Source organism: Chelonoidis abingdonii, chromosome 11 (genome assembly GCF_003597395.2).
Source record: "Chelonoidis abingdonii isolate Lonesome George chromosome 11, CheloAbing_2.0, whole genome shotgun sequence".
In the NCBI taxonomy this organism is placed as follows: Eukaryota; Metazoa; Chordata; order Testudines; family Testudinidae; genus Chelonoidis; species Chelonoidis abingdonii.
In genome coordinates this window covers 46659270-46686413 of record NC_133779.1, presented here as the reverse complement: position 1 = coordinate 46686413, position 27144 = coordinate 46659270, and the positions used below count along the sequence as shown (strand labels likewise).

At 54.1% G+C, this 27144-nt stretch overlaps 1 protein-coding gene across 2 annotated transcripts; it reads right to left on the bottom strand.

Annotated features, from left to right (window-relative positions):
- Positions 1 to 18407: 18407 nt before the first annotated feature.
- Positions 18408 to 23944, bottom strand: LOC116831790 (uncharacterized). 2 transcript variants are annotated; one of them, XR_012656844.1, is made up of 4 exons: positions 23849 to 23944; positions 21637 to 21972; positions 19562 to 20192; positions 18408 to 19447 (listed from the first exon to the last, which is right to left on the bottom strand). XR_012656844.1 is itself a non-coding variant. In XM_032792056.2 (3 exons), exons 1-3 carry the CDS (start codon positions 23940 to 23942, stop codon positions 19924 to 19926), a joined length of 699 nt encoding a protein of 232 aa, XP_032647947.1. In that variant the 5' UTR covers positions 23943 to 23944; the 3' UTR covers positions 18408 to 19923. The 2 variants fall into 2 exon arrangements, 1 of the variants encoding a protein (XP_032647947.1); XM_032792056.2 differs by having other exon boundaries at positions 18408 to 20192.
- Positions 23945 to 27144: the final 3200 nt, after the last annotated feature.

Genomic DNA, 27144 nt, shown 5'->3' with positions numbered 1-27144 from the left:
TGCCGTAACAAGGGCGAATTGAGTAAGGCACTTGCCTCGGGCATGCAAAGCAGAGGGGCACAGCTCTACCGCGATCAGCAGCGCTTCGGCGGCAGCTCTACCGCCCCACTTCTTCAGCGGCAATTCGGCAGCAGGTCCTTCTCTCCAAGAGGCACTCAAGGACTCACCCCCAAATTGCTGCTGAAGAATGAATGAAGTGGCGGCAGCAATTCAGCAGCAGGTCCTTCCCTCCGACAGGGACTCAGGGACCTGCTGCAGAAGAGCCTGGAGCCGGCCCTTGCCTCGGGCACAAAAATTCCTTGTTACGGCTCTGCCAGGATCTGAAGGGATGGATACTCCACCACTTCCCTCAACAGTTCGCTTCAGTGGTTATGTCTCAAAGCACAAGCCCCAAGGCAGTGTCTTAAGCACCAAAGCCTCTCCTGCATCTCACTCTGCGCCCATCCCCGTGGTATCTGACCTGTCCAGCCCAGCAAGTTGTGGATCAGAGGGGAAGGTGTTAGCAAGAAAAAGGAAATTGAGCAATCACCAAACCCCCCAATCTCCTTTCCGGAGCTGAATCTGGGCTGGCGTCAGCGGTTCATTTTCTCCCACTCCCCGAGTGCTGCAGGCGTGAGAGGGACTCCTGAGGTGCCTGGCATTCTGTGAAAGCCCATCTGTGCCAATCATAATAATAACCAACCTAATGGTATTTATACAGAGCCCGACGTTTGCGAGCGCTCTCCAGAAGCCATTTAGAGGCAGTGTCGGGCGTGCAGCTGCTGGAATGGAATTGCTAACGAACCTGCTCATTAGCCAGAAGCGGTGTGGGCGCTGCCTCTTCGGGCCAAAGTGGGCACAATGTGCACGGAGCCAGAATCGCCCATGAACATAAGAACGGCCCGACTGGGTCAGGCCAAAGGTCCATCTAGCCCCGTAGCCTGTCTGCCAACAGTAGCCAATGCCAGAGGCTTCAGAGGGAATGAACAGAACAGGGCAATTCTCAACGGATCCATCCCCTGTCGTCCAGTCCCAGCTTTTGGCAGTCAGAGAGAGGCATTTTAGTCTCAAGCATGATGATGCAGCTGTGGGGCTTGTCTCTGAACAGATGCCCCTTGATGGCAGTAGGATGCGCTATGCTGCAAGGAGCTGGGCGGGTGGCTCGGGGTAGGCACTCTCCCCTCGGCCTCTGTGCTGACTCCAGAGCCCCAGGGCGCCTCTAGAGGAGTCTGTGCTGCCGTAGGGGCCATGGGTCGTACAAACCTGCCTGCTGGTTGCTACTGAAGATCCCCACCATTCTTTTGATCACAGTGAGGAAGTGAGTCATGGGGCTTCGAGCAGGTTCCACCAGGGGTTCTCTCCTCTCCCGCCCCTAAAGTTTACTTCCTGCTCCATCCCAGAAATGGCTCATTTTAGCATCGAGCGACCCCTGCGCACTGTGCTGTGTGGCTGTTAAGCAGTTTCTTTGCCACACCCCAGAGGAGGCTGCATTTCAGCAGTGGGGGAAGCCCAGAAGGGAGTCCAATGCTGAGGGTGGGGGGGACCTATTCCATCCATGTCAAGTTGATAAAGCCCTTTGGGCTGCAGATGGCTCTATAAATATAAGACATTTTGTTATTCCCCCTGGTCGATAATTTATCCAACAGCAATAATTGCAGCATGGAGCCCAAATACATTTAAGGAGCATGTAATTGTATAATAAATTGCAATTGATTAATCGCATAACGAACCTGCAGCCCTGTGTCACCTCTTGGAACGGCTCTGCAGCCACAGCCGAGCTCACATCCTCCTGCTCTTCGCCCAGACGGCTGGCACTGGAGCTCCAGGGGAAGTGTCTTTAGATGAGGTTCTTTGCACTAATGCAAATCTAGGTGTGGACTCTGTTTGGTCTAGCTCGCACCGGGCTGAACCAATTTGCGTGTTCTAGAAAGTTGCACCGCTTGAGTTAGGCCGGGAGCATCCAGGAGGCATAACTCCAGCGCAAATGCAGCTGCAGTGGGACGTCTACACTCAAAATGCATCAGCAACACAGCAGCTGAGTGTTAGCGCAGACGCTCCCGCCAAGAGGGGTTCTGCCTGGCTGTAGTTAACCCTCGTCTCTGGCTGCACCAGGGGCTAGTTGGCTTAACTATGTCACACAGGGGGGCGGCTTTTTCCCAGAGTGGGTCCCTCAAGTGGAGACGAGCCCTGGGATCGGGGTGGGGAATAAGTGATACTGCTTGAAGGCACCTTTATCCTAGTGAAACTGCATTCACACTAGGGGCTGGACGGGTGTAAGTATGTTGGTAAAAAAATCACAGCCCTAACCGGCAGGGGTAAGCCAGGACAAAAGCAGTGAGTTGAGCAGAACTGAATTGGTTGCAAATGCAGATCCGCCCTTTGGCTAAACCAGAGCTCGTTTCTCATATAGGAAGCCCTGGGCCTCTGAGCCTCTGTCTTAGGGATGGAGAGGGCTCAGAGTCTGTGGGTGGCAAATCCTTGAGCGCCAGTGTTTGGTCAGCCAGCTGTGTCAGGCAGGGATGTGAAACCCCCACACCGTGAGGCAGCTCTGCCAGCAACCCCCCCTCCCACCCCCGGTGTGGCCTGCCGTGAGAGGAGACGACAGAGCTGCAGGGACAGGAAAGCTCCTTCTGTCGTATACGCTGTCTGTACTGGGGGGTTCTGCTGGGGCCGCTAAGCTGGCAAGGTGTTTGTTGTGGGCATTGGTCACAAAACAGTGCCTAGGGTGTAGAAATACCTGAGACAGATGGCAGGGTGGGGGGGCTACACAGAGGCTGATGGCACCATTGGCATGTCTGCACTGCAAAGACCACCCCTGGTGCTGAATCTCAGAGCCCTGGGCAACTGACTCAGGCTCGTGGGGCTAAAAATAGCAGTGTAGACGCACCTGAGCTCCAAGCCCCCCACCACACTGGGTTTTGAGACTCCGGGCCCCAGGCCAAACGACTACACAGTTATTGTGAGCCCCGCAGCCCGAGCCCCGCTCCGCTGATCCGAGCTGTGAGACTCAACCCCCCAGGTTTGCCTTGGCAGTGTAGACGTACCTCAGGGACACGGCCAGGCGCCCCCAGCGGATTCGTAGCAGAGCAGAGGCTTGCGCGCAGGTCACTTAAACATGCACCTAATGTCCTTGCCTCCGGGGAGCCCTCTAATACCCACCCAGCATGTGTTCCCCCACTCACGCAGCCTGGCTGTAGCAAACCGCCTGGGGGAAGCGATGAGGGGAAAGGGGAGTGGAATTCACTTTCCACTTGCTGCGGGGAAACACCAGGGAGCAGAAAAATAACTTGCAAGTTTATGAAAAATACCTGGCCAGGACCTTCTTTCCCTGATTAATAACAGGGCGAGCTGGAGGATTCCAGCCCAGCACTTCAGATCCACAGCCGGGATCTGGATTATTAACAATTCTTGGTAAGCAATTACTGAAAAGCCCCTTTGCTCCACTCCTGCCGCAGTGACCTCTATTCTCTGGTAATTAACTGCGAGCCAGGAGGCGAGGTGCTCAGCACTGCTGGCCCTGACCCTGCCTGCTTTGTGGAGGGCAGGTTGCTAAGAATCACAAGTCACTGGATTTTTTTGGGCCATGGATTCAGACCCAGGGACAGAGAGAATTAATTGAGGGCCTACTGATGAGCAGTTCGGGGCCAGGCAGAGGGGAATGGATTTATTAGCAGCGGCAGTTATAACGTTTGCTACTCAGGATTTTGCCTGAGGATCTCAAAGGGCGGTCAGGGTCATTATTCCCCATGGCAAACTGAGGCACAGAGAGGGAGATGACTCACTAAAGGTCACACAGTGGCTGAGTTGAGAAGAGGACCCAGGCATCCCGACTTCCCTCTTCCCAGCTGTAATCCCAGGACGACTCACTTGCGCTTGATTTTCCTTTGCTGTGCACCTTGCGCAGTCATTTACACCAGGGCCAAGTGTCCCAGAACTGGGACTAGACGTTCTCATTTCCAGTGCCCAAGCTCTAAACCCCAGAGCCAGGAATAGAACCCAGCAGTCCTGACTCCAGACCTGCCCTCTGCCCCTGCTCTCACCACTAAACTCCATTCGCTTTCTAGAGCTGGGGATAGAACCCAAGAGTCCAGGCTCCCAGCACCCCTTTCCCTAACCACTAAACCCCCTGTCCCTCCCAGAGCCAGGAATAGAAGCCACGAGTCCTGATGCCCCCTCACTGCCCCCGTCCCGAGTATCCCCCCTTCTAGACAGAGTAGCGATGATTGATTTGATTCCCCCACGTTTGGTGCTGAGTGCTGTAGATGCTCAGCAGCTCCCTTGCAGCCCCACTGGTGCTCAAGCAGGCGTTTTCTAAATGGAAGCCAAACAGAGGGGGGAGCCAGTGAGATGTCACCGGGGCCCATGAGCCAAGCGGCACTGCACCCATCAGTGACTCAACCACGACCATCCTCAGAGGCAAACCCAGTCCAGGGAATTCCCCCTTCTTCTGCCAGGACTGACGTCACGGGCTGGTGGTAGCCAGGCTGGGATGGATAGAGGGGACGGGCAGGGGGAGTGGATCAGAGCTGCAGAAGGCTCCCCTCCCACCCCCGCTGAGCTGCTAATGGCCTTTTAATGGCCCTGTCAGCGGTGCCGAATGGAACCACCAGGAACAGCCCCCTGTGCAATGCTGTGAGCAGAGCCAAGGGGGCGCCAGGAGGTGAGAGGCGCTGTGCCACGCCTAAAACCCACTGAGGATCTGGTCCCACGTCCATAATATGGACAACGCCTTCGTCGAAGGGGCTGATCCTGGGTCCCTGGCGGTAGGCGACCAAAACTCCCCCGGTTTTTCCTGGGAGCAGGATTGGACCCAAACCTTCCCCCCATGTCTTTGATTATAAACTCTGGGGGGGCAGGGACTGTATCCTCCTGTGTATTTGTAGAGCACCTAGCGCCGGGGGCTTGGATCTAGCTGCTACTGTACCACTGACTCGCTATCATATGCATCTGGCCCCATTACTGGAGTCTCTGGGCACCTGACAATCTCCTGTTTATCCTCACAACACTGCTAGGAAGTAGAGTGAGCATCCTCCATGCCCAGGCAGAGAGAGCAAAGCTCTGTATCCTTCAAGGTATTTAAGGTCCTAACTCCCCCAGAAATCACTGGGGTGAGTATCTGAACCCCAGTCTCTAGAGTCCCAGACTAGCGCTCTAACCATTGGGAAAGCCTTCCTCTCATGACACTAAGGGGGTTGTCCCTGAATTATTCTGGCAAGGGGACGATTGGGGGCCCGTGTCTTGTTCTCATGGCTGATCCCATGTTGCTTGTGAAGTCTGTCCCTTTGATGGGTCTCCGATGTCTCCTGAATCCCCCAATCCACCCCGCTCAGCGGCACAGGGAAATGGGGCCTATCGTCAGCTGATTGATCCGTCGCCATGACGGGGATTATCAAAGTTTCTCCCACAAAAGGGCTCATCACAGAATTGTGCCACCATGAAAGGAAAGGCCCCAGGCACTCCATGTTCCTGTCAAGGCGTCTGCCTCCCCAGAAGCGCCGGCTCCTCATTTGCATAGAAAAAAAATAATAAAATCCAATCCAATCCATTTCCATAAGAACCTGCCCGAGGGGAATCCCCTCCTCCCGCAGTAGGGATGTGCCGCCATGTGGGGAGGCCAGTGCGCCGGATCTGAGCCCGTCGGGCAGCGCTTTGAGAGAGGAGCGAAGATCCCCCGGTGACGGGCGATCCCTCCGAGTGGGGGAGCTTTTCTTCTTCCCTCATTACCTGATTTTCTCCTAATTAGCACCAGGGAAGGCCGAGGAGATTGACGGCACCTGGGGAACGCCGCCTCTGTTGAGCTCTGGGATTTGGGAAAGCGTCAGGAAGAATGGCTAACCTGCCGTGAAGGTGCATCGGCTCCCCTCCGGAGGTACCATAGCCCTGGCTCAGTTTGCTGAGATCTGGGTGAGATCTGAGCCCAGCGGGGGCCTGCCGCATTGAAGGAGGTTCAGACACTGGGCTAAGCTTTGGGAGACCGAGCGACTGCAGATGCCCTGCCTGACTTTGTGCAGGCTCAGATTGAGAAAGGCAATGCAACCCCTACCCCTATGAGTACGTCTACACTAGCTAAGCCCAGGTCTGCGGGACACGAGCTTGTGGACTCGATGTAAACCCAAGTTTACCACTGCTGGAGCCAGGTCTCGCGCCCGGGCTAATGCGTCCACACTGCAGTGCACCAAACTTCTGCTCAGGTTTGTGACTTGAGCAGCGTCCACCCTGCAAAATGACAGGATTTGGACGCCTTAGCCTGCCTGTGAGACCTGGGGCCTGCAGCTGGAAACCCGGGTTTACAATGCAGTGAGGATGCTCAAGCGCAGGCTTGGAAACACTGAGCCCACAAGCCCGGGGCCCAAAGACCCAGATTTACAATGAAGTGTAGACACATCCTGCGTGCCTCAGTTCCCCATCTCTACAGCGGGGATGATAGTAATGTCCTGCCTCAAGGGGTGTTGTCAGGATAGATGTATTAACAATTGTGTGGTACCCTGATACCACGGTGACGGTCTAGACAAATACCACAGATCTGAGGGGTCCTTGGGAATAGACATGTTTGTTCAGCGGGGATTGTCTCTGGGACCTAAAAACCCCTGACCCCCAGCCAGCTCAGCTCCAAGACCAGCTCTGTGAACACGGAGGCAGTAAGAGACTCATTATCTAGCCACTAGAGGGAAACCCAGAGCCAGGCCAGATTGGCATGGGGGCAGGATATCTTACTTGGAAGATGGCACCTCCAGCGTTGTGCCAGGCCATTGCTGCAGGATGCATTTAGGGGGAGGTGTGCCCCCTATGGAATTACAGCCCCATGCCCCCGTACCATACCCTGAAAGGTCTCCCTTCCATGGTAGTTACCAGGCTCAACCCTACTTACCTTGCAAAATCGGAGGTCTGCCCTGAGGTAAAAGAGCTGTGTTTATAGACTGACCCCTCCCTACCAGGGAGATTTCAGCAGTAAAATACAGGCCTCTACCACTGGAGCTGAAGGAGTAGCTCTGTTAATTGGCAGCAGTAGTAGGCTGTTATCCTCTGCACGGAGCAGATGAAGGGGTGTTTTGCTAGTGCACTCCAATTCTATGACAAATGCTTGCAGCCCCACAGGCTCATGCCATTTGCTTAGGCGCGATGTGCTATTGGCTTTCACGTGTGAACTTCTGGAAGGCGTTTACATCTTCTAACGCTGCTTTTATTTGACGTGTTTGTTTGTTTGTTTGCCTGGCGGGCTCGGCTCTTGGACAGAGGTGCTAATAAAGCAGACGGACCATCATGTGGGATTAGATCATGTTCGTGTTAACACACTGTTCTCTTTAAATAAATAATTATCCCCAAACTTGCATTCAATTATTAAACAAAACACTGGTCTAATCCTCTTGTTCCAGCGATGAAGCTGCAGGAGGACTTCTGGGTTTCTTTTTCCCAGCGGCTACATGACTTTCTCTCAGCCCTTGGGAATCCCGAGGTCAAGGTCTTGGGTTCGAAGTCTCCTCTTGGCTCAGGATCTCCATGTTTCTGACACCTCTCCAGCCTGGATCGCTGAGCTGGAAGACTTGGGCGAACAGAGCTTGCTGCTTTTTGGCACTTCTGCTTGGAACCAGGAAACACTGTTACAGTGGTTTTTTTGCATGCATCAAAGATGTGATGAGTTGGGAATTTCATGGATATCGCCCTACTGCATTGTGGCTATTTGAAACTTCTGGGCAGTAGCAGGGGTAGAATTCAGAACTCTGTCAGCATAGGCCCCAATCACTGGAGCCAAAGGAGAATCCCCACTAGCTGCTGGTAGTATAGGGCCTATGACACTGAGTTGGGCCATTGTGATTCCATCCCACAGAAGGCAGTGGTGACTCATGCTCACAAGCCAGTTCACTGCAATGTTTACTTGCCTCTCGGAGGTGAGCAGCAGCAAGGCAAACCTCCCAACACACAGCTAAGCCAACGTGAGAGACGCAGAACAGTGCTCAGTTCTGTTCTTGTAACCCATACAGTCTTTGGCCTCTTTGCCCAGGCTGCCAGCCAGGTGGGTTGGCTTTTCGTGACTGATGTTTGCGTCTGAACCCTGTTTATTTTTAACCCTTACTATTCTGGATGTTCTCGTTTTTGACAAAAATGTCTGAACTCTGGATCACCTGTACCTCTCATGCCTCTTTTGCCTCTGCATCTCCCCTCGTGAGTTACCTGTGTTCGCCTTCTACAACTCTCAGGCGAGGGGAGCTCACCCTTGCCTTCTGCCCATTACACAGTGACATGGGTAGGTTCCCAGGCCTCTTTACCTGGCAGCACCCTGCATGCAAAGTGACCTGCAGCTTTTCTCCCAGGAGAAGGGAGAGCGAGGAGAATCTTCGTAAAATATGTTTTCTTTGAAAACAGAAAAAGGGGAGGTGGAAAGATGTTAAAACTTAGCCCTTTTTCTATCTCATCTAGGGTTTGCATGGTTCTACCAGTAAACTGGGACAGCTCATTGCCTCTTTAGCCACAGGAGAAGATGGGTCACGTGTTAAGTTCTTACATGATCAAGCTGGCAAAGAGTCTGGGTCTGGGTCTCCATTAGGTAGCACAGACCTCTGGTTACCCCAGCTGAGAAGCTATTACGTCATTGCCCAATGCTGCCTTGTCTCTGGAGAGCTCCTGCTAGCTAATCGGCCACCCCCCGAAACAGTCTGTTCCGGGAGTTCTGGGCTCTGAGCCATCAAAGGTAACGTCCCAAAGGATGCTGGGGCTAGCGTCTGAGTGGCTGGACTGTTGTTTGTTAGTGGCCATGTTCATCAACCTTGTGGGGTTCTTCCTCCACCTGGGAAGGCAGTTTCTTCTTCTGCAGCAGGATCTGTTTGACGGGGTCATAGCCACCCCCCCCCCCTTCCCCGTGCCCTTTGCTTTGCATGCAGCAGGAGAATCATTAGACGAGGAAGGTCTGCTGCTTGCGCTGCCTAGGATAACGCCGCTACATCTTCCCTCCGGCGCCTCAGCTGTGGGCCCAAAGGGGAAAACAATAGCCAGGCTGCACAAACACCATGAGCGATGGCCTGCAAACCTCCGAAGGGCCCAATCCTGCTCTCAAGAGCACTGATTTTATGCTAGCGCATCCCTAGAGCTGATTGCAACCATGCCAGGTATTTTTGGGCAGATGATTGCAGCCCCCACCCGCAGCCCTGAGTCCCCATCCAAAGGATGCTTGAGAGTGAAAAGTGACAGTGGCGGAGCTACGGCTCGCAGGGGTGGGAAAAATCCCTCGCTGTAGTTAAACCCACCTAACCCCTGGTGTAGGCAGCGCTGAGTCGACAGCCCCAGGGAGATGGATTAATCCCAGCAAGTGTCAACACAGCTGCAGTGACTGACATGCAGGCATAGCCTGAATTACAGCTGCCTCCCTGGGCTGCCCGATGGGTGACAGTGTTGGATGCTGAAAGCCAGGGGGTCCCGGGAAGACAGCCCACTTGATATCCCCTCCAGCACTGGTGCAAAGGTCTTTCTGTGATCGCCAGGAGCAGGGCTGGCACTAGGAGCAGGCGAACAAGATGCTTGGTTGGGACACTAGCATCCAGGGGGTGCTGCCACGCTGCTGTGCGGGTGGGACCTTTTTGGGCTCTGCTCTGATTGGCCAGCTATGTTAGCTCAGCTATGTGGGCACCAAAACCGTTTTTTGCCCTGGGCGGCCAAGCGGCTAGGACCCCTCCTGACCATTTCTTGTGCCAGTTGAGCCGAGGAAAACTTTGTTTTAACGTTGGTGAAGCCGCCCTGATCTCCTTCTGTTAAATCTGCAGCCGTTGTCTCGTTTAGGTCTTTTCCCAGCCTGTCCTCGTCCAGGAGTGATTGAATTGCCTCCTTCGCCGTCCATGTCTCATTGCAGGGACGCTCTTTTTCAGCATGAAACTGTTACACGTGTTTGTGGCATGGTGAATGTATTATTTTAATCAGCTCTGCTCCAGGGAAAGGGAGAGACAGACAGAGATTCATTGAAAAGAGGCGGGCAGCACACCGCTCTGCTTGTACAGCTGCGTGTGCAAGGGGTGCTGTGGCACAAATTGGCCCTCCCATGGCCTGTTGATTGTGAGTGCATGGGGGGCATTAAGCCACCTTTGCTACTTTTGTATTCTGGACCTTATCTTGTCCCTTTTCTAAATTAGAGCAGCCTCAGGGCTGCTCTAACTGACACTCCTGCTCCTTCTGGCATGCAGAGAATAGCCATGGCATGGTGCAGATCAGTCATGCCCTCTGTGCCAATGGCTGAGAGTGGGGCTGGCTATGCAGAGCCCTCTTACCAGCTGGGGAGGCAATATTTCCAACACCCTCTCACCGCTTTAAGGCCTCCGTATGCTGCCTGCATGTGACTGAGGATCAGGCCTTGGGTATCTCAATTTAAGACCGAGGGTGATGAGAACCTGCAGCTCCTTCTGACCTCAGCTGCAGGGGGTGCCTGCCTGTCTCCCCTGCCCCAATGAGTCAATCAATGAATCCCCCTTCTGTGCAGCTTTCTGGTAAATGGCCTCTATTTTGGTCTAACTCAGCAGGCTGCTTCTCACACAGGCTGGGATGCTTTCAACTTCCCAGCCTCTCTGGGGCCAATCCACCTGTTTCTTGTTATTATTTATAGATTCATTGATTACAAAGTCAGCATGGATCTTTGTGATCATCTAGTTTGACCTCCTATATGCCTCGGTTTCCCCCACAGTAAAATGAAGGTAATGATACTGACCTCCTTTGTTCTGTGCTTGGAGATCTCCTGGTGCAAAGCCCTAGAGAAGAGCTAGGAGTTATTATTAATGCCTAGGCTGGTGCCTTAACCACAAAACCAGCTTTTCTTGCTGCAAATACAGACAAGTTCCAATAGGTTTTGTATTTTGCACGATTTTCCCTCTGCTGCACCCGCATCATTCCCCAGGTGTTTGAAAGCAATCGCCCCAAACGCCTGCCTCCGAGCCAGACCCACCAGAGCTCGTGAAACCTATTGGCCATGTCTGCGTTGGCTCTTAACCCCCAGGCAAAGCAGGCCTGGTCCCCCAGGATATTTCCTAGGACTCTGGGGAGTGTTTGATGAACAGCAGAGGCTCAGAGGTACATACTTGGGAATTTGCCTCAGCGCGTCCCCTGGCCGAGTTGCTTCAGGAAATAAAACTAAATCAGCAATAAAACAGGAGGACTGAAAGTTAAGGGCTCAACTATTGAAGCCTCTGCTCCGTAGCCAACCACCCGCCATTTGGTGCTATTAAACTCCACGACACTGCAGGCTGCTCAGACCCCAGAGCAAATAACTAGGTTTCCTGCTAGTTCCTGGATTCCCGCTGGACTCTGCTTAGGGCAACCTCTAGAGGGAGCTGTTTCCAGAGGTCTGAGGCTACCGTGACCCCGACTCCAGAATGCTTCTCGTTGCACTATCCAGGCCAGGACATCAGGAGACCCCCTAGTGGTAAAACCAGGTAGGACAGATTGGTAGCTGGAGAACCCCAGGGTCTGAGTTGGATCCAGCAGCCCTTTTTAAAGTGGAAGCACGGATTAAAGCCATAGAGGTCAGAGCCAGAGATTGCTGTGGTTCTCGGAGGTTCTGGCCTGGGTCTGGCTCTCCAGAGTGGCAGCTTTTTTGGAAATGGGCTTGCACTGTGGAGAAAAGCCAAGATTTGTAACCGAAGCTGTTTGCTCATGGACGAGAGGGAGGGAAGAGAGTACACTTCCTCAGTTTCCCTTTCAAGCACTGACGTGGAACGCTTAAAGAGCAGGGACAACCGGGCGGGATTATTCACCAATGAGAACTCTTGAGCCCTCTGATGTCACTGAGTCATTACAACCAATAGAATTGTCGCATGCAAACGTGCTGTAGGGGAGAGGTGAGGAGTGATGGATCCACCCCAGCGGTCCCAAAGGCCCCACCTCCACTGTTGATCTGAGTCCACCTGTAGCCTACATCACCCCAGCAGTTAGAGACAGCCACACAGGGGGTTAAACAATCCACAATCGAGCTGGCTGCTGGGCATGAACAAACCTGCACATGGCTTGCTCTGAGAACAAAGTTACCCTGTAAACAAGGGTGTGACAGACAGGCTGTGCGCTGGAGACAGTGTTTTCGGGTGAGGTGAGATGAATGGAAACACCCTGAACGGAGAAGCTGAGGACATAAGCAATTGGTCCTTATACAATCTGCAAAGCGATTGGTCCTTACACGCTCCGTATGATGCCCAGACCAATTAGATTCCAGAAATAGAGATGTTAGTAGCTATGAAAAATATAACTGAATGGTGTAGTGTGACATGATTTGAAATTATAGCATCTCCTTGTGCCTAAACTCCCTACAACTGGGCCCAGCCACCAGGGGCATAGAGCCGTTAAGTGACTGGAGTCAAACTGAGTTTCTAGAGCCCAGATAGCTGGCTGAAGCATCCTGGATGAGGTGCTTTGGATATAAGCCAAGTGAAAAGGTCTCGGAGGGAAGCCCAGCAAAATGAAACACCTTTTGTTAATTCAGATTAATGCTCTGCCGTGTCCCTGTGCAGACAAGCCATAGACTAAATGAGAACTTGACCTTACCGATGCAGTCACAAGGAGCCCTCCCATGATCCACAGATCCTGCTTCTCTCTGGACCTCTCTCATAACAGCACCTTGAGCAGACAAAGTACAACAGTCTTGATGCCCCTTGGACCATGTTGGGGGCCTTGCAGGGTTGCTTCCATTAGGATGAAAAATTAGCGAGAGGAGACAGGTCGAGTCTTGGGGTAATCTTGTCTCTTTACAAATAAACGCTCACAAAGTCCTGTTTCCTTGAACACCAGTAGAAGCAAACAGTGACAAGCAGCTTCCTGCTTCAGAAATCCCTGGTCTGCCCCTCCAATGAGTTCTGTACTCAAGGAGCTCCGTCTCTCTTCTTCCTCTGAGCAATATGCTCACAACTAATTCCTCCTCCTCCTCCTCTGGCTTCCAACACAAGCAGGCTGCAGCCTGTCCCCTACCCCTGCGTTTATTGCAACGGGCTCAGCTGGCCTAGTGGCTTGGGCAGCCCATCCGTTGTTTTTAGTGCCCAAAGGTGCTTGGTTGCTCCTTCTGCTGAGCGTGAAAGAGGGTGCTTGGCTCCCATTATCTTTAATGGCATCTGCAATTGTTTATGGATCCCTTTGCTTAACTGGTAGATCTAGCACCTTTCAGCATAACCATACGCTAGTTGGTCCCATTGTAACCTAGGAAGGAGCGTGTGCTCCCACACAAGCTAAGAAAGGTGCTCTTCTCCTAGCCTAGACAGCTCTAAGAGCACCGAGGATGCAGGCAACCTTTCCTGTTTCAAATGGAGACTCATCTGCCTCGGGTTGTGCTGGCTGCCTTTCCCGGGTGGAGCTTTGCAGGTGAAATATGGGAGGATATAAAATCAAAAATAGTGTCTTCCTGAGAGGGCCAGTGGGCTTTATGAGTTAATGTGCAAAGGGAGCGTGACTTTGCCTTGGTATCAGGGCCATCATTTACTACAGCGCTCAGATCACGCTGTGTAATTGTGATCAGACCCGGGAAAATATCGTTATCTGCACACGATGGAAACCCAGCACGTAAAAGGCACTTGGCAGTACGGATTCCGCTATGAAGGGCAGATGGAAATGCACACTTGTTGGGTGACCATTATATAGCCAACAAAACCTACAGTAAGCACAGTGTGTAATATAAGAGTGTGTATAAAATATTGTAACAATCTTGTGGCCCCCTAGGGCTTTGTGGCTGTCAGTGTGTCTCACATCACAGCCCCTTGGGACCTCTCAGGTGCCGGTGGGGAGAGAACTCAAACCCTCCCCTTCCCAAAAGGGTGAAACTAAAGGAAAATCTCCATGACCTGCAAGCAGTATAGTGCTTATGAGCCACAGAGGAGCAGCTCTGATTGCATCCAGCAGAGGGTGGTCAGAAAGAGACACATGCTCACATGTACTAGCCTCTTTGTTGCAATGTTAGTTTATGTCTTCCATGATATCAAAGCAATTGCAAATGGAATAGACGTATTAAGAGGCTTGGGGAGACAGGGTGAAAGCTGAGCACAGAGGGTGAGCAGAAAACTTACCAGGGAGAGAACAGACCCATCGGGAAGGTGGATCTGGACCTGGCTTGAGACTGGGGCAAAGACTTTGTGTTGGGTTTGCTTTGGACCTGGGCTAAGGAACTCTGTCTCCCCAGAAGGGGTGGGTGTTGGTTAAGGATTTAGCTGGTGGGTGGAATCATGAAAGCATGTCACTGAAGGGAAACTGAGGCAGGGCTGCTGCAGCACTGTCCCAGGCCACAGGGGGGTTCTGCAGATGGCCACTGGGGGGCTCTTCAGACAGCCATTCGAGTACAGGCATGAAAATTTAACATTCTGAAATTTACCGTAGAATGGGAATTCCAGAACAGTTCATTTCGGAGACACGAAAATGACCTCATTGAAAAGTTTTGTTTCAATAGTTCCCTCTGGGGCCTTTTTCCATCTGCTTTGAGATTGCCAGGGTGGTGTAAAAAGGCCTCAGCTTTAACTGACAGTTGAGCCATAGTCCTTAAACTTGGCTTGATTTTTAAATCTTAGTATGTGATCTACCAAACAAGCCCAGTTTGAGGAAAATTTTCCCAGTGCCCATTCAATATTCCATCATATAATCCATTAAATTTTATTAGTAGATCTCTGTTATAGATCACATTATTTTTAATCCACAGAACAGCTCTACTATGCTTACCTTAACCAAAATTGCAAGGAAAGCATGGTCCAATGGTTAGAGCACCACCTTGGGACTTAGAACTTGGTTGTATTCCTGGCTCTGCTGGGATTACTTGGACAAGTCACTGCTTCTCTGTGCCTCAGTTTCCCCTGCTGCCCTTTGTCTATTTAGGTTGGAAGCTTCTTTGGGAAAGGACTGTCTCTTACTAGGTGTCTGGGCAGCACCCAACACAATAGGACCCATATCTCCTTGAGGCCTCTAGGTGCTACTGCAAAACAAATCTCAATGGCCGAGCAGGGCTGGATGCAAGCTCCACCTCGTGTCCATGAGTGGCTTAGCATGTCCCACGACTGCGCCACAAGGCTGCACGTGTCGAGTGAGACGTCATGAATAAGCAACGCTGTGGGCCTCCTAATGGACTAGAATTTGTAATCTGCCATCTTTGCCCAGTCCTAATTCATAAATCAGCAGGCGTGAGTAATTTCCCCAGGAGAGCATTTAGACGGGAGATTGAATGAGTAATTTACTGGGAACATTAAGACAGCACCAAATTACTTATTTATGAGAACTTTTTGACAGATGGGCCATTCAATAATTTATACCGCACAGCATTTTGCCAGGGTCACCGGTAAATAATTCACTTATTATAAACTCTGGAATGCCTCATGACACGGTCAGTTATTCTCTCATGCCCGGTTCGGGACCCCACGACTGCGCTTTAATACTGAGGGCGCTGCCTGTGCTTTGCGATCCCCACAGCCTGCGCCAGGGCCCTAAGGCCCCAGTTCTGAAGGGTTTGCATTAGCCCCGCCTGGCCCAATTCGTGTCTGAGGCTGCGACGGCGCAGAGGGGCCTGCAAGTGAGTGGGTACGAATATTCCTAGAGGGGTGGAAAGGAGCCTTCAGAACCAGGGCCGGTGACTTCAGTGGTGCTTTTACATGGGCCTAAATGTGATGCCAACCCAGGCCTGATCCCAAGCCACTGATGCCCGCTTGATATCCTACACGTACCTTTAATCACGTCTAGTCAATGAAACTCTCAGACGCTCCTGCTAGTGCTATGGAGCCATTGATGGTTGTCCCGTATCTTTACTCCTAGAACTGGCTTCCCTGGGACCCGCAGGGCAGGAGAGGCCGAGTCGTGCGTCTGCTCCCTGCCTAGCCGCCCCGGAATGCTTGCCGATCGATGGCTGGGAATCAGAGGGGGCAGAGATTCGAGAGGGAAGAGGCCGCTGAGCTTTGCTGCTCTGACTCTCCTCGTCCGGCCAGAGCAGGATTAATCCCTGCACAATATTCACAGCTTCTTTCTCCAGTCTTGCATTACATGACTCTAGACAACCGATGGGCAAAATTCCTGACTGACCACAGCGGCGGATCAGTAGATGCCCTGACACCACCCTGTGTAGCCAGAGAGGACGTTTTAATGCACAGATCAGCGTAACGGCCCTGATCCTCTGCTGGTGTGAGTCTGAGCAGCTCAGCGGAGTCCAGTACCAAGGACTGAGAACCGCTGTCCTTGAAGGATACTGCAACATTTGGCCTGCAAACACCACAGCCTTTGCAAAGCCCTCTGAGATCTGGACATGATTAGTCAATAATGCCTGTTATGGGGCTGTACCAGCCAAGCGTGCAGCCCCTCTGACACCTGGGTCTCCCCGAAAAGAGAGAAAATGCAAAGCTCGCACCATTCGTCTAACAAAGTGCCAGGCAGGAAATCGTTTGACAGGCTCTTTGCCCCCTGACTAAGATGTGTTGGGCAAAGAGAATAAAAGGAAAGAATTGAAGCCATGAAAAATTAATCTGCGTGGGGCGCTGAGATCCAGGCAGGACATTCCTGGCACCGCTCTGGTGCCTCTGGTATTCGAAGCATTCATCACTCTGAGAGGCCTTGGCATGGCGAGGGATTGCATCGGGCTATGGCAAGGGAACACAGGGCGTGAGGGCGGTGCTCGTCCCAGCTGCAGGCTGGGCAGGAGAAGAGCGGCACCTACACTGTGTGGCTCAGTTAAAATTTTCTGGGCCTCACGTTCAGGGAGAATGAGCGCCCTGAGCCTGTGATGAAGCCTATGGCTGGTGCAGTTGTTTGGTGCCCCTGAAAATCGGGCATCTCGACCTCAATTTACCAAAGAGATCCAGGCCCCAATTCCAAGCACTTAGTGCCCAGAATAGGGGCTGGACATAAATATTTACGCCAGATGTCCAGCAGTGCTCAGAGCCCACTAAGCCAGATTTCCCCAGAGTGCTGGGCTCATCTGAGAGCCTGCCCGGACGGGAGGGATGGAGGAAGGGAGTCTTCTTGTGCCAGGCAGAGCAGGATGGGCTGTGGAAACGTTTCACCGCCTCGTGCCTCAGATGTCAAGTGTATTAACCTCCCGCTGCTCCGAGAGAGGCACCCAGCTCTGCCAGTGCCCCACCTGCAGCATCCTCAGCCTCCCCCCGCCCAGCTCTGCCAGTGCCCCACCTACAGCATCCCCAACCTCCTGCCTCAGCTCTGCCAGTGCCCCACCTTCAGCATCCCTGGCTATTCCAGCCCCGGGCTCCCCCCCCACAGCTCTGCCAATGCCCCACCTGCAGCATCGTCGGCTATTCCAGCCCCAGGCTCCCCGCTAGCTCTGCCAGTGCCCCTCAGTGCCCACCTGCAAGTCCTTCTCTGATTGTCCCTGGGCCTGCATCAGCTCCTTCTTCTCTGCTTTTGGGATCCTCTTGTGCTCCGTGAAGATGCTGCCAGTCATGCCAGATTCCATGGGGCCTCCCGCGGGTTATGAAGAGAGCAAATGCCCCTCCCCAGCCCCTCCACCCTCTTGCTGGGGTATGGAAATCTGAATCATCAGCCCCACTTCCTTCAGCAGCTGGGGGTTTCAAACCCAGACAGGCCCGGCCCTGCTTAGTCCTCGGGTGGTCACAGCACCGTGTGAGGCCTGGATATTTATGGCCTGTGTATTTTTAGATGCCGGCATCGGCCTGTGGATAAAATGAAATCAGTTTTCCACATTGGGCACGTCAATTCCCATTTATATTACCAAGGTTCCCTCGAAAATAAATAAACCCTAGGGCAAGGCTGTAAATATGCTGGGGGGGGGTGGGGTTCGCAGTGAGGTGACCAGCCAGGCAGTGAAGGAGCAGGTATTTCAGAGAGCCCAGGGCTAGACTCTCCAGGATTCTCCAGGACCCCAGCCCTGTTAGATGCCGTACTCCGCTGTTTGATAGATCTGGCCCCAACGGGGGTGCTGAGCCCTGGGGATCTGGCCCTAACCAAGGACGCTCCCGCCAAGACCCTGATCCTGCAGTGAGCTCTGTGTCAGCACACGGGGGACAAAAATTTGGTAATAAAAGACTCTTCGGTCTCGCAGCCAAAGAACCAGTGGCTGGAAGCTGCAGCTGGACAATTTCAGCCTAGAAGCAAGGTGCAAATCTTCCTCAGTGAGGGCGATTCACCATGGGAATAGCTTTACCAAGGGGCGCTGGGGCTTTGCCATCGCTGGACTCCACGGGGGGCTTTGAAGCATCTGCAAACTGGGACAGTGGGGTTATCACACAGCGCTCACCACACCCAGGTGTGTTTTGGGGCTGAAACTCCCAGTTACCTGCCTTTTCTAGTCAAAATTACAGGGGTGGGGGGGAATAGACCCTCCAGACTTACCCCAGCCCCAGCCCCGCTGATCCGTCCTCCCACGCAGCCTGGCATTCCCACTGCTGCAACAGAGATTCGTAACCAACCCCAATTCCCAGCCAAGCGAGGTTGTGGGTGGCGAGGGCTGTACATGTGCAGCAGACAACAAAATTCAGTCCTGCTTGGTGCTCTTGCTGGGCTTTTATTGTGAGGAGCATGCAGTGCTTGATGGATGCTCATTGGTCCAGCTGCTCAGCACCCTTGGGAGGGCAGGTAAACACATCAGAGCATCCATTTGACAGCAGTGGAAACTGAGGCACAGAAAATTGGGGAGGTGACTCGCTCAGGGGTGAAAGTGGAACTGCTCATGCCAACTCCAGGACTCCCGAATCTCTCCCCTCCTCCCCTGCTCTGGCCTACAGATCTCACTGCTTCCCTGGGAATGAAAAGGAATTGAACTGAATTGATTTTCTGTCTTATTATCTATCCCTTTCTTAATTATTCCCAGCATTCTGTTTGCTTTTTTGACTGCCACTGCACATTGGGTGGATGTTTTCAGAGAACTATCCACACTGACTCCACGATCTCTTTTGTGAGTGGTAACAGCTAATTTAGACCCCATCATTTTAGATAGTGGTGGACTTGGACCAGAAGGATATAAAGGAGTAGTCCTGTTGGGCTCCATGGGAGGTAGCTATAGACTACAGGACCGAGTGAGCGCCTCCAGTGGCCAGAACACTCTCCTGACTTCTAGTCCTGGTGCTGCCAGTGATCGGCTGGGTGACCATCCCCTCTCTGTGCCTCAGTTTCCCCTCCTGCCCTTTGTCTATAGAGCCCGGACATGGCAATAATGACCCTTTGTCTGTTCAGGCAGAGGACGCTTCAGGGCAGGGACCATCTCCACGATGTGTCTGAGCAGCATCCGGCATGATGAGTTAGAGCTGTTGCAGTACAAACACCAGTACCATGGCCCAGGGCTCTCCAAACAAGCCCCCTGCCCCTAGGGTTAGCGGCTGCCAGTTTCCCAACAGAGGGCACTCCTGGGAGTGGGCGAGAGGGAGCTGGAGGGGAGGGTACAGTTTGGGGCTGCTGGAGGGGTGTGTGTGTACTGGGAGGAGGTACCGGGGGGGTGCTTGAGGGGATACCTGGAAAGGTGCTGGAGGTGGTATTTGAGGGGATATTTAGGAGGTGCTGGAGGGGTGTGCGTCTTGAGAGGGGGTACCTGGGGGGTGCTGGACGTGGTATGTGGGGGGTACTGGAGGAGGTACCTGGGGGGAGTACTGGAAGGGGTATTTAGGAGGTGCTGGAGGGTTGTGTGTGTACTGGTAGGGGGTACCTGGAGGCTGTATCTGAGAGGAACTGGAGGAGGTACCTGGGGGGTACTGGAGGGGGTATTTTGGGGCTGCTGGAGGTGGTACCTGGAGGAGTACTAGAGGGGGTATTTAGGAGTGCTGGAGGGATGTGTGTACTGGGAGGGGGTTTCTGGGGATGCTGGAGGCGATACCTGGGGGGTACTGGAGAGGGTATTTAGGGAGTGCTAGAGGGATGTGTGTGTACTGGGAGGGAGTTTCTAGGGGGTACTGGAGAGGGTATTTACAGAGGATGAACAAAGAGGCGATTGCCCCAGACATGTGGCTGCCCTTCCTGCCCCAGCACCTGCCCTGTCTCTTCTGTCACCCAGGGACCCCGGCTCTTCCGTCAGCCCCTCGTCTTCACGTGGACGATAGCTACCATGGCACAGAGGGGCACATAGACGGCCGCGATGACATAACCCTTCAGCGTGCAGTGGCACGATCCCTGGCTCTCACCGCTCTCCTGCCCTCCCCCATCCCCTCCCGCCAGCGTTGTCCTCCCGCTTGTGGTCACAGGCACTCCTTCTGCTGGGGGGCCCGTCGATGTCCTCCGTTCTCCGCCTCCTGGCCGATCCGTGGTTCCTCCTTTGCCCCTGTCTCCTTCCTGCCCACGTTCTTTGCAGGGGATGAAACACAAGAATTGCACGTTAATAGCAATTGTGGTTTCCTGCAATGCACGGCTGGTGCTAGGGGGTTGGTTTTAGATCTCCAGCCGGAGGCACTGGGACAATGTGTCTGGGAGGGTGCTGAGAGCCACAGGACCAAACTGCAAACCATGCATAGGATGGAAACCACATCAAGCCAGGCCCTTCCGGCCCCAGCATGCCTAGTTCCAGCACCTGTCTCCGGCCCCAGAGCTGCTGGAGGAGCTTTCTCAGCTCGATCCACAGCAGCATCTCTAACACAGACAGGCTGCTGGATTTTTGTGCTCCGTGGAGGCCCCCAGTGAGACTCCGTCGGCTTCAATGGAGCTGCACCGATTGCCACCAAACGCGGATCAGGCCCCCGTGACATGGGCTGGATTGCAACGGAAGTGAGACGGAACCGAGGAAGAGGAGAGAATGGATGGATTCCTCCAGGGCTCCAGCTTGTGCTTGCCCCATCCTCGTGCACTTGCCCTATGGTCTCATTCCACGTTGGGCAATATGAGGAAGTGACAAACAGGAGGTGGTGCCTGAGCCTCGTGCACCTAAAGGTCACCACCCCCGCCTGACTTTCTGGCCCCCTGCCCTGCGGAGTGGCTGCCAAGAGACGCAGATTCCTTCCGCCCGCCTGATGAGAATCCATCACTGTAGCTGGGAATTTTTACTAATCAGCTTGATGAGTCACATAATCTGCCCCTCTGCGCCAAGTGGGATCAGGGCCCAGCCGCGCGAGGTGCTGTACACCCCCATAAGCAGACAATCCCTGAAGAGCTTATGCTCGAAATAGATGAAGGAAGGTTTAGTCAGCTTCCCCATATCTACAGCTGAGGAAACCAAGGCACGGAAGGACAATGTGACTTGCCCAAGGTCACATAGCCAGGTAGTGGCAGCACTATGAATTGAAGCCAGCTTTTCTGAATCCCAGGTCAGTGCCTAAAAAGTGCCTTTCCTTTCCAGCCCTGGCTTTGCTGCACAGTGAGCCTGGGTGGTCGGCCCAGGGGTGAGTTTGTGTTTTCACTCGTTCTGTGCATCCCCGTGTGTCTGTCACAAGGACTTCTGGGGGCACTTCCCATGGCACTTGGTGCTGTGGCAGGCTGAGCTGCAGTGAATTTGGGAAGAGCTTGTCTGTCCTGGGCACATAAGGGGTGGAGGGGGGGATTGTGGGAAGGCATTGGAGGACTATCGGCACTGGAGCGGCTTAGCTGGTCTTCACGCTGCAAAGGAGGTGGGTGAGCAGCCTGTGTGAACACAGCCCCTGTGTGCTAACCCAACCCCTGACCTCAGCAGGCTAGCCTGGGCTGAAAGCACCCCCAAACCGTAGTGTTTGTGTGTGGACAGGAGCGGGGCTGGGGTAACAGCCAGGTAGGAGTCCAGGCTAGCGCAGTCCCATGTGCTGGGCTGCCGGAGGGACTCACCTCGCACTGACAGCTCATAGGAGAATGCCCTGGGCTTGGTAGGGTCTGAGGCAATATCCACAACGGCGCGGTACAGCCCCTGATCTTCCAGCCGCAGATCACAGATCTCCAGGGAGAGGTTCCCGGCGTGGATCGCCAGCCGGTTGCTGAAGTTGGGTAAGAAATTGACGTTGAACGCCTGGCCCTGGGGTTTGGCCTCTGCGATGTGAGTGCCCTGCCTTTCTGAAAACCACAGGACACGGACGATGTCTCTGGCCACGGGGCGCAGGGCGGGGAAATACACGGACTCACCCACCAAGCCCTCCAGCTGCACCTGGCCGGAGGAGAACCGCAGACCTGCAAGAAGAGGGAAGGCAGGAGGGGATGGGTGAATTGATTAGAGATTCTTACATGGCAGGAGGAATTGGGGCCCATTGGTCCATAAAAAACAGCACTGACGGACACGCCTTCTCCAGAGCCATGTATAGAACCCAGGAGTCCTGAGTCTCAGTTTAGAGCTCGATCCACTAGATCACACTGCCTCGCCTAAGAGATTCACATGGGGCCTTATACCAGGATGTGCTCTGTGTGAATGTAAAGTGCTGTAGTTATACCAGTATAATGCCCCACGATGCATCTCCCACGATAGGATGGACGCAGGGCATGACAGCAGGCACGTGGAGCCCAGCGGTCACGCTCTATTGAGTTAGGCTGCAGTGCAATAAAATGCTTGAGATCAACTTGGCCTCAGTAAATCCGGAGAGGAGACAAAGCCAGAGTGCTAGGGGCTGTACAGGTCCAGCCCAGCTGGATTAAGTGGGACAGAAGCAGCAACCGGCCCGGGCACACTCCATCCAGGGGAGCTGTGTCACTCTGGGAGACTATGCCCTACGAAGACCTTTCATTTCCCCATTCTGCAGAATTTGCCTCTGTCGTCCCCATGGGGATGTGAAACCCCCTGGGAGTGGGCAGCAAGGCCTCTTCCATTCACCTTGGTGCTGGAAGGGGTTTTTCTCCTGCTGTCATAAATCCACCCCCCAGAGATGGACGCTACGTTGCAGAAGGGTTCTTACGTCGACCTTGCGGTGTCTACACCCGGGCTTCAGTCGGCTTAACTGTGGCTCTCGGGTATGAATTTTTCACACCCCTGAGTAATGTAGCCCCATTTTAGGTGTAGACCTGGCCCTAGTGAGATTTGAGAGGGGACGTATCTCTGGGTAACCAGAAGACCCCGAGTTATCAGAACCAGCACTATCACAAGCCCTGCCAGGGAGATGAAATCTCCTGGTTCAGGGTGTAAACCCATTTCTCAGTATTAGAGACCTGGATGAGACTTACAAGGTGTTTGTGTGTGTCGTGGGGAATTCCCCACATCTGCCCACTGCAGGGTTCTTGTACCTGCCTCTGAAGCATCTGGTGCTGTCCACAGTCAGAGACGGGATACCAGGCTAGATGGGCTATCGGGGCTGGGAAACTCCCTCCCAGCTGCTGTATGGACACTAGGGGACAGACTCACTTTCATGTGATACTGGGGACTGGGCCTTTAAGGGGCTGCTTCCCAGCTGGAGACTGAGGCTGTGTCTACACTGCACGCTAAGCCTGGTCTGTGGGACCCGAGCTTGTGGACTCGGTGTTTCCAAGCCTGTGTTTGAACGTCCACATTGCATTGTAAACTTGGGCTTACAGTGGCTGGACTCAACTCACAGCCATGCTAACGGGTCCACACTGCAGAACGGAGACCGTCTGACTGGGGACTGGGGCTTGAGCTGTGTCCACACGGCATAATGACAGGGCTTGGAGGACCAGGTCTGAGCAGGTCTCAGGCTCTGACCCATTTCTCCTAGGACCTAGCTTACTGACCTGAGTCAGACTGATTTGTGTGTGGACGCAAGGGCGGGTTGAGCTCAAACCTGAGTCAGAGTCTGGGCTTGGTGCTCGTGTAGACACACCCAGCGCATTCGGGTGGGTGGCTGTGAAGCTCTTGTTATGCCCAGCCACTTGGAACAAGACCCAGAATAAAGCAAGCATCTTGCAAACCCCTTCCGCACTAAGCGGTCACTGAGCGTTGCCACCTGACAACATGATCCAAGAATCCCAAAGAGGGTTTAACGTTACTTGCTCCACTCCCCTTCCCTGCCTCCGCCAGGCCCAGGGGAACTGCAGAGCCGGCTGCAATGGTCAAAAGAGCCCCATCGTCCCATCCCAGAGTGGTTCCAGCCCCTTTGCTACTCACCCCCTGGAGCCAACAGCAGGAGGCTACGGAGCAGCAGCCCCATGGCTGGCCCCGTGCCCCAGACTTCTGCTTTCGGGTAACTGCGCTGCAGCATCTCTGTGTGAGCGGGTGTGGGAGGAGCCGTCTCATAAAGGCCCTGTGCAACGCACAGGAAACTGGGCTTGGCCACAAGATGCCCGTGTGTCAGTTCGCTTTTCCTGCCAAAGCTGGATGTCTGTGGCGAGCCATGGTCGAATGCATCCGCCGAGGAGGTGGCTAGGGGGTAGCCAGGAGGGTTGTCAGGATTTTGCTGGCAGCCCAAGGAAAAGAGAGCACTGAATGGTATCTCATGGATGCAGTGGATGGAGGGGGGCAGTGGGGTCTAGTGGCTAGAGCAGGGGGGCTGGTGGCCAGGACTCCTGGGTTCTATTCGTGGCTCTAGAAAGGAGAGTTGTCCAGTGAAAAATGAAGAGGGACTTGGTGTCATTTCTGCTGGCGTCTGTTCCCAGCTGCGGGCGGGACGGTGTTCTAATCGCTAGAGCAACAGACCAGGAGACAGGACACCTGGGTTCCGCACCTGGCCCTGCCAGTGAGTTGCTGCCTGGCTTTGGGCAGGGCATTCACTGCCTCCTTCTGCCTCAGTTTCCCCCTCTGCCAATGGGCATGGCAATCCTTCTGTTTGCAAAGTTCTTCAGGTCATTGCATGGAAGGTCCCACAGCTGCACAATGCCTTGTTTCTCCTGTTCATTGTAATGGACCATTTAAACCTCGCGGGGCTAGTTAACGCATCCCACACCTCCAGTTATTGGGTAAAATTGGGGGACCACCCACTGTTTAATTGGTAATGAAAGAAGTGCCAGGGCTCAAGCAACTTTCTTACTTTCATAAGAGATGCAGCAAGTCCAGTGGTGCCGGGGCTCTGAACTGCTCAGCCCAGCGGTGCTGGGGCTCGCAACTACCAGGCCCAGCGGTGCTGGGCTCGGAACTGCCAGGCCCAGCGGTGCCAGGGCTCTGACCTGTCAGGCCCAGAGGTGCCGGGGCTCTGAACTGCCAGGTCCAGCGGTGCCTGGGCTTGGAACTGCCAGACCCAGCGGTGCCAGGGCTCGGAACTGCTAGGCCCAGAGGTGCCGGGGCTCTGAACTGCCAGGCCCAGTGGTGCCGGGGCTCTGAACTGCCAGGCCCAGTGGTGCCAGGGCTCTGACCTGTCAGGCCCAGAGGTGCTGGGGCTCTGAACTGCCAGGCCCAGAGGTGCTGGGGCTCAACCCTGGCAAGTCCTGGCACAAATTAAGCACCTGGACCACCTCTCCACTCAAACCCAGTGCAATGAGGTCACTGCTGCTCCCTGTCCAGGGTAACTAATCACTCCATTCTCTGGGCTCTGGCCCGGAGGCATTAGCTTGCCCTCAGTTTGCCTAGGGCAGCTTGCTCCCGTAGCTAAACCGACCGTTGGACTGATCCTACAGAGCTTCTATGGGGTGAGCGGCATGAGACTTCCTCTGGGAGAGGGGCTCCTGTGTTGTGAGACCTCTGGGGAGTGGGGAGAAAAGCTTGTCCTGTCCCCAGGTCCCATGGTGCATGGAGCATGCGAAATCAGGGGATTGCATCAGGCTGGATGCAGCAACCCACGGGGTGGTGGTGGGGGCCGGTAGTTTTGGGATAGGGGAAGGGAAAAGACCTATGGCTTGAGTCTCCTGCTGCTTCGGGGTGTACTGGAGAGACTGGAGGGTTTGCTGCAGCCTGTCTGCATTAGGGGTTTACTGGCTCTGTCGTTGCAAATTTCCCCTACCTAGACCCCACGAGAAGGCAACGATTTCGGAGGTGGGGGAGGGACCCCCTCGCTTGCTGGGACAAGATAAAACCAGCTTGTTCGGGCTGTACAAACTATCCTCTCCTGGGACCACGTGGGCAAAGCAAATGGGTTTCCTCATCAAACAGATCCACCATCCCGCGAGCAGCAGAGGAGCAGGAAAAGCGTCACCTTGCGACAGGCTGGCTATGGGTTGCGAACAGAGGGCCACATCCTCTCTTGCAGAGACCAGCAGCACTGGAGGGGAAATGTCTCCTCATTAGACAGCATCAGAAGTGAATGACTTCCCCAGCCCTACCCACTGGCATTGCTTTTCATGCTCGTTCAGCTGGTGCCCAGCAAGATGCCCCCGAGAAAGGCCGTCCCAATCAAGTGAAGGGTGCCCGAGTGGAGCTGCTCCTTAGAGCTAATCAGGACACACTCATCACACTCATCAGGACACATCCATGCCACTGCTCTCTCCTGAATGGAATCAGAACTGCTCAGCTGTGTGTCATTGGCCCTATACTGCTTCTATGTAGTGGAGCGTTTCAGGTAGATGAAGAAGCAGGGGCCTGGATTATTAGCAAAGCTCTTAGACCCAGAACCACAAAGATAGTTAGGACCCTAACTTCCACTGGAATCAATAGCAACCCCAGCTTTTAGCGTGAAATGGAAATTGCAAGTAGGCCACGAGTGCAGGAAATGTGATTGGTCACAGCGGTGGCTCTGGATTGGTCACAGCACAGTGAGCGACTCACACACACTCTTCCCTGGACTGTCTGATAAGCCACCTCCGGAAGAAGAGAGCCTTGGGAGGAACTGGGCTGAATTTATTCTGCTCGGGATGGCGGGTGGGAGGCCCTGGTCACACCAGATCCCATCCCATGTTTGTCCTGGTAACTGGCTTCCTTCCTTGCTGGACATTCCTGATGTTTGTTATTAGCCGGTGACCCAGGGAAGAGATTTAAGCCCAGTGATATGAAATGGCCAGGAGAGCTGCTGAGTGGGGCTGTGCCTTGTTCTAGCCCCTCGAGGGAATATCCCGGGGGATGGGTCTGTATGTCTCAAGGGTGCCTGCTGCTGATTCTCTCCTGCAGCACCTGCTGGGATGCATGCAGCAGGGCTTCTCCGGGGCCTGCTCCTTTCGTGCCACAGGCCTAGCACCTCACCCCTGCCCTTTCAGGGGAGGCAGCAGGCTCAGCCCCTAACCCAGCATTAGAAACTCACAGGGGACGTGTCGCAGAGATGGTGACCCCAATGCCACGGGACAGGCTCTTTGCAGGAGGGCAGCACCCCAGGGAGCAGCCTCGCTCCTGAGGTGCGATCCCCTACCACCCAGGAGCTTGGCTGAAGGGTCCCCTTAAACCGGTTCCCTTTTGGCTGGGCGGGAGCGAGGTAGAACTGCGAGGGGCCTGCCTGGGACAAACACGGATCTGGGGGGGTTTCCCGCTCACATCTCACAGGTGTAAATGATGACAAAGAACCCAGCCCTCTTACTGGTGAAAAGGCAGCAGGGGGCCTCATCCTG